Source organism: Loxodonta africana, chromosome 13 (genome assembly GCF_030014295.1).
Source record: "Loxodonta africana isolate mLoxAfr1 chromosome 13, mLoxAfr1.hap2, whole genome shotgun sequence".
Classification (NCBI taxonomy): domain Eukaryota; kingdom Metazoa; phylum Chordata; class Mammalia; order Proboscidea; family Elephantidae; genus Loxodonta; species Loxodonta africana.
In genome coordinates, this window is record NC_087354.1 from 7175675 (window position 1) to 7189158 (window position 13484).

The window sequence follows — 13484 nt, forward strand, 5'->3', positions numbered from 1 at the left end:
GAAACTGAACAATACCCTGCTCAAAAAAGGCTGGATTATAAGACACTAAGGATGGAATAAAGTAATTTATAGAATCCAGTGAGAATGAAAACACGTCCTATCAGAACCTCTGGGACACAGCGAAAGCAGAGCTCAGAGGAAAATTTATATCAATAAATGCACACATCCAAAAAGAAAGGGCCAAAATCAAAGAATTATCCCCACAACTTGAACAAATAGAAACAGAGCAACAAAAGAAACCCCCAGGCACCAGGAGAAAACAAATAATAAAAAATAGAACACAACTAAATGAAATAGAAAACAGAAAAACAACTGAAAGAATTAACGAGACCAAAAGCTGGTTCTTTGAAAAAGTCAACAAAATTGATAAACCACTGGCCAAACAGACAAAAGAAAAACAGGAGAGGAAGCAAATAACCCGAATAAGAAATGAGATGGGCGGTATTACAACAGACCCAACTGAAATTAAAAGAATCATATCAGATTAGTATGAAAAATTGTACTCTTAACAAATCTGAAAACCTCAAAGAAATGGATTATTTCCTAGGAACACACTACCTACCTCAACTAACACAAACAGAGGTAGAACAACTAAACAGACCCATAACAAAAGAAGAGATTGGAAAGGTAATCAAAAAAAACCCCAACAAAAAAAAAGTCCTGGCCAGGACAGCTTCACTGCAGACTTCTATCAAATGTTCAGAGAGGAGTTAACATCACTACTACTAAAGGTATTTCATGGCACAGAAAAGGGCGGAATACTCCCAAACTCATTCTATGAAGCCACCATATCCCTGATACCAAAACCAGGTAAAAAAAAAAAAAAAAAAAAGACACCACAAAAAAAGAAAATTACACACCTATATCCCTCATGAACTCAGATGCAAAAATCCTCAAAAAAAAATTCTAGCCAAAAGAATTCAATAACATATCAAAAAAATAATTCACCATGACCAAAAATTGGGATTCATACCAGGTATGCAAGGATGGTTCAACATTAAAAAAACAATGTAATCCATCACATAAATAAAACAAGACAAGAATCACATGAGTTTATCAATTGATGCAGAAGAGGCATGGGACAAAGTTCAACATCCATTCATGATAAAAACTCTCAGCAAAATAGGAATAGAAGAAAAATTCCTCAACATAATAAAGGGCAATTATACAAGGACAACAGCCAAAATCATCCTAAATAGAGAGAGCCTGAAAGCATTTCCCTTGAGATCAGGAACCAGACAGGGATGCCCCTTACCACCACTCTTACTCAACATTGTGCCAAAACAATTATGCTAGATAAAGAAATAAAGGGCATCCCAACTGGCAAGGAAGAAGTAAAATTATCTCTATTCGCAGATGACATGATCTTATACACAGAAAACCCTAAGGAATCCTCAAGAAAGCTACTGAAACTAATAGAAGAGTTCAGCAGAGTATCGGGATGCAAGATAAACATACGAAAATCAGCTGGATTCCTCTACAACAAGAAAAAGAACACCAAAGAGGAAATCACCAAATCAATACCATTTACAGTAGCCCCCAAGAAGATAAAATACTTAGGAATGAATCTTACCAGAGATGTAAAAGCCTCATACAAAGGAAACTACAAAACACTTCTGCAAGAAACCAAGAGACCTATATAAGTGGAAAAACATACCTTGCTCATGGATAAAGGAAGACTTAAATAAAAATGTTTATTCTACCAAAAACAATCTATACATTTAATGCAATTCCAATCCAAATTCCAAAGACATTCTTTAATGAGATGGAGAAACAAATCACCAACTTCACATGGAAAAGAAAGAGGCTCTTGATAAGTAAAGCATTACTGAAAAAGAAGAACAAAGTGGGAGGCCTTACTTTACCTGATTTTAGAACCCGTTATACCACCACAGTAGTCAAAGCAACCCGGTACTGGTGCAACAACAGATACATAGACCAATGGAACAGAATGGAGAATCCAGACATAAATCCATCCACATATGACCAGTTGATATTTGACAACAGCCCCAAAACAGTTAAATGGGGAAAAGACAATCTTTTTAACAAATGGTACTGGCATAACTGGATATCCATCTGCAAATAAAATGAAAGACCTATACCTCACTCCATGCACAAAAACGAGCTCAAAATGGATCAAAGAACTAAATATAAAATCTAAAACGATAAAGATCATGGAAGAAAAAATAGGGACACCATTAGGAGCCCTAATACATGGAATGAACAGTACACAAAACTTTACTAACAATGCAGAAGAAAAACTAGAAAACTGGGAGCTCCTAAAAATCAAACACCTATGCTCCTCCAAAGACTTCACCACAAAAGCAAAAAAAATTATCTACAGACTGGGGAAAAGTTTTTAGCTATGACATTTCTGATCAGCGCCTGATCTCTGAATCTAGATGATGCTGCAAAAACTCAACTACAAAAAGACAAATAATCCAACTAAAAAATGGGCCAAAGATATGAATAGACACTTTCTAAAGAAAACATTCAGGTAGCTAACAGATACATGAGGAAATATTCACGATCTTAGCCATTAGAGAAATGCAAATCAAAACAACAATGAGATTCCATCTCACTCCAACAAGGCTAGCATTAATCCAAAAAACACAAAACAAATGTTGGAGAGGCTGTGGAGAAACTGGAACACTTACATAGTGCTGGTGGGAATGTAAAATGGTACAACCACTTTGGAAATTGATTTGGCACTTCCTTAAAAAGCTAGAAACAGAACTACCATACGATCCAGCAATCCCACTCCCTGGAGTATATCCTAGAGAAATAAGAGCCTTTACATGAACAGATACATGCACACCCATGTTCACTGCAGCACTGTTTACAATAGCAGAATGATGGAAGCAACCAAGGGGCCCATCGATGGATGAATGGATAAATTATGGTATATTCACACAATGGAATACTACCCACTCCCCACTGCCATCCAATACTAGACATTGATAGAGAACAGTGATGAAACTGTGAAACATTTCATAACATGGAGGAATCTGGAACGCATTATGCTGAGTGAAATTAGTCAGTTGCAAAAGGACAAATATTCTATAAGACCGATATTATAAGAACTCAAAAAATAATTTAAAGAGAGAAGAAAATATTCTTTCATGGTTACGAGAGCGTGAAGAGAGGGAGGGTGGGAGAGAGGTATTCACTAATTAGATAGTAGATAAGAACTGCTTTACAAGACAGGAAAGATAACACATAATACAGGCGAGGTCAGCACAACTGGACTAAACCAAAAGCAGTTTCCTGAATAAACTAAATGCTTCAAAGGCCAGCGTAGCAGGGGTGGGGGTCTGGGGACCATGGTTTAGGGGACATCTAAATCAACTGGCATAATAAAATCTATTAAGAAAACATTCTGCATCCCACCTTGGAGACTGGCATCTGGGGTCTTAAATGCTAACAACCAGCCACCTTTGATGCATCAATTAGTCTCAACCCACCTGGATCAAAGGAGAATGAAGAACACCAAAGACACAGGGTAATCAGCAGCCCAAGAGACAGAAAGGGCCACATGAACCAGAGACTACATCAGCCTGAGACCAGAAGAACTAGATGGTGCCCAGCTACATCCGATGACCGCCCTGACAGGAAATACAACAGAGAACCCCTGAGGGAGCAGGACAGCAGTGGGATGCAGACCCCAAATTCTCATAAAAAGACCAGACTTAATGGTCTGACTGAGACTGGAAGGACCCTGGTGTTCATGGCCCCCAGACCTTCTGTTGCCCCAGGACAGGAACCATTCCCTAAACCAACCCTTCATACAGGGATTGGACTGGGCAATGGGATAGAGAGGGTTGCTAGTGAGTAGTGAGCTTCTTGGATCAGGTGGACACTTGAGACTATGTTGGCACCTCCTCCCTGGAGGGGAGATGAGAGGGTAGAGAGGGATAGAAGCTGGCGAAATGGACACAAAAAGAGAGAGTGGAGGGAGGGAGCGGGCTCTCTCATTGGCAGAGAACAATTGGTAGTATGTAGCAAGGTGTATATAAGTTTTTGTGTGAGAGACTGACTTGACTTGTAAACTTTCACTTAAAGCACAATAAAAAATTAAAAGGAAAAAAAGGGAAGCAAGCATGCCGTTGGGGACCTCATACCACCAAGAAAGCAACACCAGGAACAGAGTGCATCTTTTGGACACAGGGTCCCTATGCCTGACAAGCTTCTCGACCAGAGGAAGATTGAGGACAAGGACCTTCCTCCAGAGCCAACACGGACAGGAAGCCTTCCCCTGGAGCTGATGCCCTGAATTTGGACTTGTAACCTACTAGACTGTGAGAAAATAAATTTTTCTTTGTTAAAGCCATTTACTTGTGGCGTTTCTGTTATGGCAGCACTAGATGACTAAGGAACTATACAACTTGAATAGAATGAGAACAGCAAAAGAAGCCCACAGCCACGATAAGAAATGAAATAACAAAAATCGGAGCAGAAATAAATGAAATAGAGAATAGAAAAAATAAAAAGCAACAAAACCAAAAGTTTGTTCTTTGAAAGGATCAACAAAATCGACAAAACAATGGCATACTTTACAAAGAAAAACAAGAAAAGACACAAAAAACCAAAGAAATGAAATGAAGGGCATTACAACAGACCCAAATGAAATAAAAAGGACCAAAAGTGACAGAGTACTATGAACGCCAACAAATTTGAAAACCTAGAGGAAATGGACAAATCTCCAGAAACACACTACGTAATCAATTTAACACAAAATGAAGATGAAAATCTGAACAAACCCATAACAAGAAAAGCGTTTGCGAAGTTAATTAAAAAAAAAAAAAGCCCTGGCACAGATGGCTTCACTGGAGATTTCTACCAAACATTCAGAGACGAGCTTACACCAGAACCACTCAAACCATTTCAGAACACAGAAAAGAGATATTTCCAAGTTCATCCTATGAAGCCAGTATACCATGATACCAAAACCAGGCAAAGACACCACAAAATAAAATTACAGACCAGTATCTCTCATGCAGTATCTCTCATGAACATAGATGCAAAAATCCTCAACAAAAGTCAAGCCAAAAGAATGCTGCATTATATCAAAACATACCACGACCAAGGAGGATTCATTCCAGGTATGCAAAGACAGTTCAACATTAGAAAACCAATCAACATAATCCATTACATAAATAAAAGAATCACATGATCATCTCAATTGACGCAGAAAAGGCATTCAACAAAGTCCAACACCCATTTCTGATAAAAACTTTCAATAAAATAGGTGTAGAAGGGAAATTCCTCAACATAATAAACAGCATAATAAACAAAACCAAGAGCCAACATTATTTTTAGTGGAAAGAGGCTAAAAACATTCCTCTTGAGAACAGGAACAAGACAAGTATGCCCTTTATCACCACTTCTATTTAACACTGTGCTGGAAGTCCTACCTAGATCAATAAGCCAAGAGGACATAATAAAGGGCATCCAAAGTGGTAAGGAAGAAATAAAACTGTCCCTATTTGTGGATGATATGATACTATACACAGAAAACCCAAAGGCTCCAAAAGAAAACTACTGAAACTAATAGAAAAGTTCAGCAGAGTAGTAGGATACAAGATAAACATACAAAAATCAGTTTGATTCCTATATATCACTAAAGATAACAACAAAAAGGAAATCAGGAAAACGGTACCATTTATAACAGCCACTAAAAAATGGTAAACACTTAGAAAACTACAAAATACTACCGCAAGAAACCAAAAGAGTTCTACCTAAATAAAAAAACAAACCATGCTCATGGATAAGTAGACTCAACATTGTGAAAATGTCAATTCTACCTAAAGCAATCTACAAATACAATGCAATCCTGATCCAGATACCAAAAACATTCTTCAAAGAGATGGAAAAACTATTAACTTTATATGGAAAGGGAAGAGATCCCGTATAAGTAAAGCACTACTGAAGAAGAATAAAGCAGGAGGACTCATACTACCTGACTCAGAACCTAGTATACAACTACAGTAGTCAGAACAGCCTGATACTGGTACAATGACAAATACATTGACCAATGGAACAGAATGGAGAACCCAGATGTAAATCCATCCACGTACGGTAACCTGATCTTCCACAAGGGCCCAAGGTCCAACAAATGGGGAAAAGACAGTCTTTTTAACAAATAGTGCTGGCAAAACTGGATGTCCATCTGCAAAAAATGAAACAGAACCCATACCTAACACAATACACAAAAATTAAATCAAAATGGATCAAAGACCTAAATATAAAACCAAAAACTTTAAAGGTCATAGAAGAAGAAACAGGGTCAAGGCCAGTGGACCTAATACAAGACACTAACAGTATACAAACCATAAATAACAACACACAAACTCCAGAAGATAAGATAGATACCTGGGATCTTCTAAAAATTAAACATTTAAGCTCATCAAAAGATTTCACCGGAAGAGTAAAAAGAGAACCTATAGACTGGGAAAAAATTTGGATCTATTACAAAACAGACAGAGGTCTAATCTCTAAAATCTACAAGAAAATACAACACCTCTACAACAAAAAGACAATCCAATCAAAAAATGGGCAAAGGAAATGATCAGACACTTCACCAAAGACGACATCCAAGTGGCCAACAGACACAAGAGGAAATGCTCACAATCACCAGCCATTAGAGAAATGCAAATCAAAACCAAAACGAGATACCAATCTCACCCCAGCACTACTAGCACAAATTAAAAAAAAAACAGGAAATAACAAATGTTGGAGAGGCTGTGGGGAGACTGGAACTCTTATGCACTGCTGGTGGGAATTCAAAATGTTGCGGCCATTTTGGAAAACGATACAGCGCTTCCTTAGAAAGCTAGAAATAGAAATATTATATGATCCAGCAATCCCACTCCTAGGAACATATCCTAGAGAAATATGAATGGTCACGCGGATAGACATACGCACACCCATATTCACTGCAGCATCATTCACAACAGTAAAAAGATGCAAACAACCTAGGTGCCCATCAACAGATGAATGGATACACAAACTCTGATGCATGCACACAACGGAACACTACGCAACGATAAAAAACAATGACGCATCTGCAGAGCGTCTCCCAACACGGGTGAATCTGGAGGGCATAATACTGAGTGAAATAAGTCAATCACAGAAGGACAAGTAATGTATGAGACCACTATTATAAAAACTCATGACAAGGTTTACACACAACAAGAAACAATATTTGGTGGTTACGAGAGCGGGGAGGAGTAGGAAGGAAAAACGCTGAATAGGCAATAGATAAGTGGTAACTTTGGGAAGTTTAAGACAGTACACAACCCTGGGGAAGCCAGCAAAACTTGTCCACAGCAAGGTCATGGAGGCTCCATACACACATCCAAACTCCCTGAGGTACCTAAATCCTGGGCAGAGGGCTAGGGACCATGGTCTCAGGAACATCTAGCTCAACTGGCATAACATAGTTTAAAAAGAAAACATACATTCTACTTTGTTGAGTAGTATCTGGGGTCTTAAAAGCCTGTGAGCAGCCATCTAGAATACTCCACTGGTCTCACCCCTTTGGGAGCAAGGGAGAATGATGAAAACCAAAGACAAAAGGGAAGGATCAGTCCAAAGGACTAATGGTCCACAAGTTTCAAAGCTTCCATCAGACTAAGTCCAGTACAACTAGATGGTACCCGGTTGACACCACTGACTGCTCTGAGAGGGATCACAACACAGAGTCCCAGACAGAGCTGGACAAAAATGTAGAACAAAATTCTAAAAAAAAGACTTACTGGTCTGACAGAGACTGGAGAAACCCCAGAGTATGGCCCCCAGACATCCTTATAGCTCAGTAAAGAAGTCACTCCTGAGATTTACCCTTCACCCAAAGATTAGACAGGCCCCTAAAACAAACAACAGTACACATAGCTCAACCACATATACAAGACTAAATGGGCACACCAGCCCAGGGGCGAGGACAAGAAGGCAGGAAGGGACAGTAAAGCTGGACAAATGGAAATGGGGAACACAATGTCAAAAACAGGACAATGCTGACATATTGTGGGGTTGGAACCAAGGTCACAAAACAGTACTTGTGTTGTTTAAGGAGAAACTAACTTCCTTTGTAAACCCTCATCAAAAGTACGAGGGGAAAAAAAAAAGTTTGCGAGTAAATATCTAAGATACAAGTATTGGTCTCTAGTCAGGTAGGGTAAACGATGAAAGAAAGAATCCAAAGACTGAAAAAAGAAACTAATCTACAGCACAAACAGTCTACATGAACCACAACCTCATCTACCCTTAGACCAGAACTAGATGGTACTTGGCTACCACTACCACTAATCAGGGCCACTACAGATGAACCTTGATAGAATCTTGATAGAATGGGAGAAAAATGTGGAAGAGAACCTGAAATTCGCCCCCGCCCCCAAAAGAAACAAACTTCCTAAAGAACTGGTCGAGACAGGAGGACTGCCCAAAGCTACTGCATTAAGGGTATTTTTTAAACCTTAAACCCAAACAGCTGCTGATGTCACCTTGTAGTTAAATAATAAATTGGCTCAAAAAATAAAGAATATCACCCGTAAGTACTCTGTTCCTTTAAAAAGTCACTTATATGAGACCAAATGGTCAACAATCACTTTAATACGAAGATGAGAATGTAAGCAGGCAGGGAAACTAGATTAATGGAATCCAAACAACCAGAACAGAAATAATGAGAATGTTCACACATTGTGAAGAATATAACCAATGTCACCAAACAAATTGTGTAGGAACTGTTGAATGGCAATCTAAACTACTGTGTAAACCTTCTTCAGAAACAATAAAATACATTTTTAAAGGCTTCTTTTTCTCTTTTCAATTTTTTAAAAAGGATAACTGCCTATTTAAAGCAGAAACAAAAATAGCATTTAGTGCAGTTTATAATATACATTCCATTCTCATATATGACAAAGCAGCACAAAGGGCCCAGAGAGGGCAAAGGGCAGCATACAGTCGTAAAGGCACCGCCTTATAGCCAAGGTGGCATGATGTAATTTCCAGGTAGATAATGACAAGTTAAAGCTGCAGACTACAAACCCTAAAACAGGGCATGTGAAAATCCAGCGAGTAAGTATCTCAGGATTTGCAGACCATTCGGGTCTCTGTCACAACTAATCAATCCTGCCGTTGTAGCACGAAAGCAGCCACAATAAATGAGAACCATGGCATGGCTGTGTTCCAGTAGCCGCTTTACTTAAAAACAGGTGGCAGGCCAGATCTGACCTGCAAACCATAGTCGTCCAACCTCTTCCCTAGAGCAACTACTAAAGACATAAAACGAGGACATGCCTCTCATTAGCCAACTACGGAGATAAAATTCAATCCTTAGAAGATACAGAACAGAAAGCAAGAAAAGATAAAAAGAATAGATGGTACAAACAGAACGATGATAAATTTAAACCCAAATAGTCTCGTCATCGCTGTTGTTAGTTGCCATCGAGTCGATTCCAACTCATGGCAATGCCATGCATGCTGAGTAGAACTGCTGCGTAGGGTTTTCAAGACTGTGCCCTTTAAGGAAGCAGATGGCCAGGTCTGTTTTTGAGGTACCTCTGGGTGGGTTTGAACGGTCAACCTTTCGTCTAGTAATTGAGTGCCTAACCATTTACACCACACAGTCTAAACATACAGACACAGATAGGCCGAACATAAAAAGATGACAAAGACATATAATCCAAACACTAAGTCAGAAGAAAGGTGATCTAAACATATAGACACAGATAGGCCGAACATAAAAAGATGAAAAAGACATATAATCCAAACACTAAGTCAGAAGAGAGGTGACGTAGTTAGACCAAGCTGACTTTAGAACAAAGAATATCATCAGAAATAAACTAAAACCAAACAGCAACCCTACAGAGATAAAGGAGTCAATCAAAATGATACAAAAATCCAAAAAGTGTATGCACCTAATAAAAATGTTTTAAAATACATGAAGCAAAAACTACAGAACCACTAGAGGACCCCCTAAAACTACTGCCCTGAGATACTCCTCAAATCCTGAACCAAAACTAACTGCTGAGATCACCTTTTAACTAAGTATAACGAACTGACTCAAAAGAATAATGAGTTATCACCCATTGGTACTGTGTTCCTTTTAAAAAAAAAAAAAAAAATCACCTATATGAGACCAAATGGTCAACAATTACTTTAAAACAAAGACGAGAATGTAAGCAGGCAGGGAAACTAGATTAATGCAAAGGGAACAACCAAAACAGATATAATGAGAATGTCCATGCGTTGTGAAGAACGTAACGTCACTGAACAACTTTGCAGAAAATGTTGCTATGTAAACTTTTACCAAAAACACAATAAAATATTATTAAAAAAAACACAAAACTGCAGAACTGAAAAAAAATAGCCACAATTGCCGCTGGAGAGTTCAACACTCCTTGGAAAACGGAGCTAAGCAGCTGGATGGCTATTCATTTCTCTCTTATTACAATGGGGATACTCCAGGGAAAGAAAGTCAGCAGGTGACTTAGGTCTAATCTCCTCGTAACGCCACGTTAGACTTCTTGGTAAATAAATTAATGGTATTTGCTATGACCCTTATCTATAGAATGCTTTTAGCCACGTCTCTTTGGTTTAGTATTGCTTTTGGTAAACAAACCTAAAATTTGTGCATTTACGAGGCATGGCTCCCTAAAAAAAGGATATATAAGCCCTGTAACTATCTGACTATGAAATGGAGGTGTTTCCCATCCTAAATGCGCCCACTGTGTAAGGTAACTACACATCTCACTGAGACATCTCATTCTTTAAGAGGCGCCAGGCAGTGCGTATCCGCTGAAAAAGGACAAACGCAGGGAGCCAAGCAGACTGTCCCACCTCTTTCCGCTTTGTTTGTGCCTTCTGATTACTCGTACCCTTAAAATTTTTACGTAAGTAGATACTGGATGGCTGTGGCCATCGCTGTTAGCGGCTGTGCAGTCTGACTCATGTCAACCCCACGGCTAGGAACTCTAACTCACAGCACTCTGATGTGATAATCTAATCCTGTGTTCGTTCAACTTCTCTCATAATAGTTAAAAGAACAAGTCAAATCATACAGAACATGTTCTGCGGCAGCAATTAACTCAGATACCATTAACAGGATGGAAAATCCCCAAATATTTGGAAATTCAACAACAGACTTCCAAATAGTCACTGGATCAAAGAAGAAATTAAAAGGGAAATTAGAAAATATTTTCAACTGATGAAAACAGAAACATAATATTCCAAAATCTGTGGAATGCTGCTAAACAGTACTTAGAGGGGAATGTATAGCTTTAAAGGCTTATACCAGAAAAGAAGAAAGATCTTAAAATCAGTGCTCTAAGCTTCCGCCTTACACAACCAGAAACAGAAGAGCAAATGAAATCCAAAGCAAGCAGTAAAAAAGGAAATAATAAAGATCAAAGGAGAAATAAATAAGAAAACAGAAAAACAATAGGAAGAAACTCAATCCAAATGCTGGCTCTCTGAGGGAGGGGGAAATCAATAAAATTGATAAATTTCTAGCTATAGTGGTCAAGATAAATAGAGAGAAGATATAAATTATTAGTATCAGGAAAGAGACGACGTGACTACTGATCCTACAAAACCCATACTCTGACCCTATAAGGTACACGTTTCTGTACTGTTACACAGACAAACTCTTCAAGGCAACTTCTGTCTCATTAGACAATAAATTTCTCCTACAATTTTCATTTTTTAGAAATAGTACAGGCTAAAAAGTCGTCTTTGTAAACTGCCCTTTTTTTGTAGGCATCATTATCTGGAGGCCACAAATTCAGCATTCTAATAAATTTTACTTTGATAATATTTATGAAAATGATAGTTGCTTTGTAAATAAGCAACGTAAAACACACATCTCAGCAAATGTTTTAAAAATAGCTAACACTTGCTACATGCCAGACAATACTATAAGTACTTGCCTGTACTGACTCATATGACCCTGTAATTACCCTATGAAGTAGGTGCTATCATCAACCCCAGATACAAATTATTTCTACGTATACACATTTATATGTACGTCCATGCAAAGAAAAATGTGTGAATGTGCACATCAAACTGATAATAACTGCAGCCGGGGTGGGGAGTCTTGCAGGACTTCCACTTTATAATCTATGAATTTTTATAATAAAATATTCATTGATTCCTTCTACTAGTATGAAGTTCTGAAACAGAAATGTATCATACGTTTTTTTAAAAAAACTGAATTGCACAGGTAGAGTAGGAAGTAAAGAATAAAATCAGGAGCTTCAGTTGCATGTCCCGGGATACGTGATGCTAAAAGTTCACCTGAGGTGTCCAGGACAGGAATACTCTAGGTACACCTTTGCAAAGCACCAGAATTTCAGAAGATCGTACTACCTGGCTGCTTGCCCCAGACCCAGCTCTCCAGGATTGATTTCGCCCTATGTGCAGGCACAGGGGCTTCTTCCTCCTCCTTCTTCTCTCTGTCATTCAGGTCTTCCTTCTTCGCTCCATTCTGACTGTCAACGCCGTCATCTACAGAATAAAGACAGAATCTGTAAAGTGCTTTCCAAAACGCAACGTCCACTCCTCATTCTCGTGGCAAATGTCCACAGCAGAGGAGAAATGATCACAGGACACCACACGTCACAACCTGAACGTGTAACGATCACAGGACACCACACGGCACAACCTGAACGTGTAACGATCACAGGACACCACACGGCACAACCTGAACGTGTAACGATCACAGGACACCACACGGCACAACCTGAACGTGTAACGATCACAGGACACCACACGTCACAACCTGAACGTGTAACGATCACAGCACACCACACGGCACAACCTGAACGTGTAACGATCACAGGACACCACACGGCACAACCTGAACGTGTAACGATCACAGGACACCACACGGCACAACCTGAACGTGTAACGATCACAGGACACCACACGGCACAACCTGAACGTGTAACGATCACAGGACACCACACGTCACAACCTGAACGTGTAACGATCACAGCACACCACACGGCACAACCTGAACGTGTAACGATCACAGGACACCACACGTCACAACCTGAACGTGTAACGATCACAGCACACCACACGTCACAACCTGAACGTGTAATGATCACAGGACACCACACGTCACAACCTGAACGTGTAACGACAGAAAGACACGATTACCGCAAGCCTCACTGTAACAGGTACACTGTGATTTACGTAAGAAGGCATGACCAAGGGAACCCTTCTCATAGAGAAATCAACATAACACTCAAATTCACTTTCAAAATACATGTCTTTTGAAATAATATTCTACCAATTTCCTACAATGGCCAAGAAATAAAAAACTTAGTCTTTATATTTACCTACTTGTGTTACACACTACTTCCTCTTCCAGTGATTCCCATAGATTGCTTGTGTCCCAATAGGGAAAGTGAAGGAGGAGTATATTCATTTCTACTCAACCAAAAAATACCACGTACATACTTAATTTTAAAATGTCACGG

General features: G+C 39.1%; 1 protein-coding gene across 6 annotated transcripts in view; it reads right to left on the reverse strand.

The window, feature by feature from the left end:
* HERC2 (HECT and RLD domain containing E3 ubiquitin protein ligase 2) overlaps nt 1–13484 on the reverse strand; it is a 317707-nt gene that overhangs the window by 236509 nt on the left and 67714 nt on the right. For all 6 annotated transcript variants that reach the window (XM_064296194.1, XM_064296197.1, XM_064296198.1 and 3 more), the window contains exon 5: nt 12367–12504. In XM_064296194.1, the coding sequence (XP_064152264.1) occupies nt 12367–12504 (138 nt within the window). The remainder of the gene's footprint in view (nt 1–12366; nt 12505–13484) is intronic.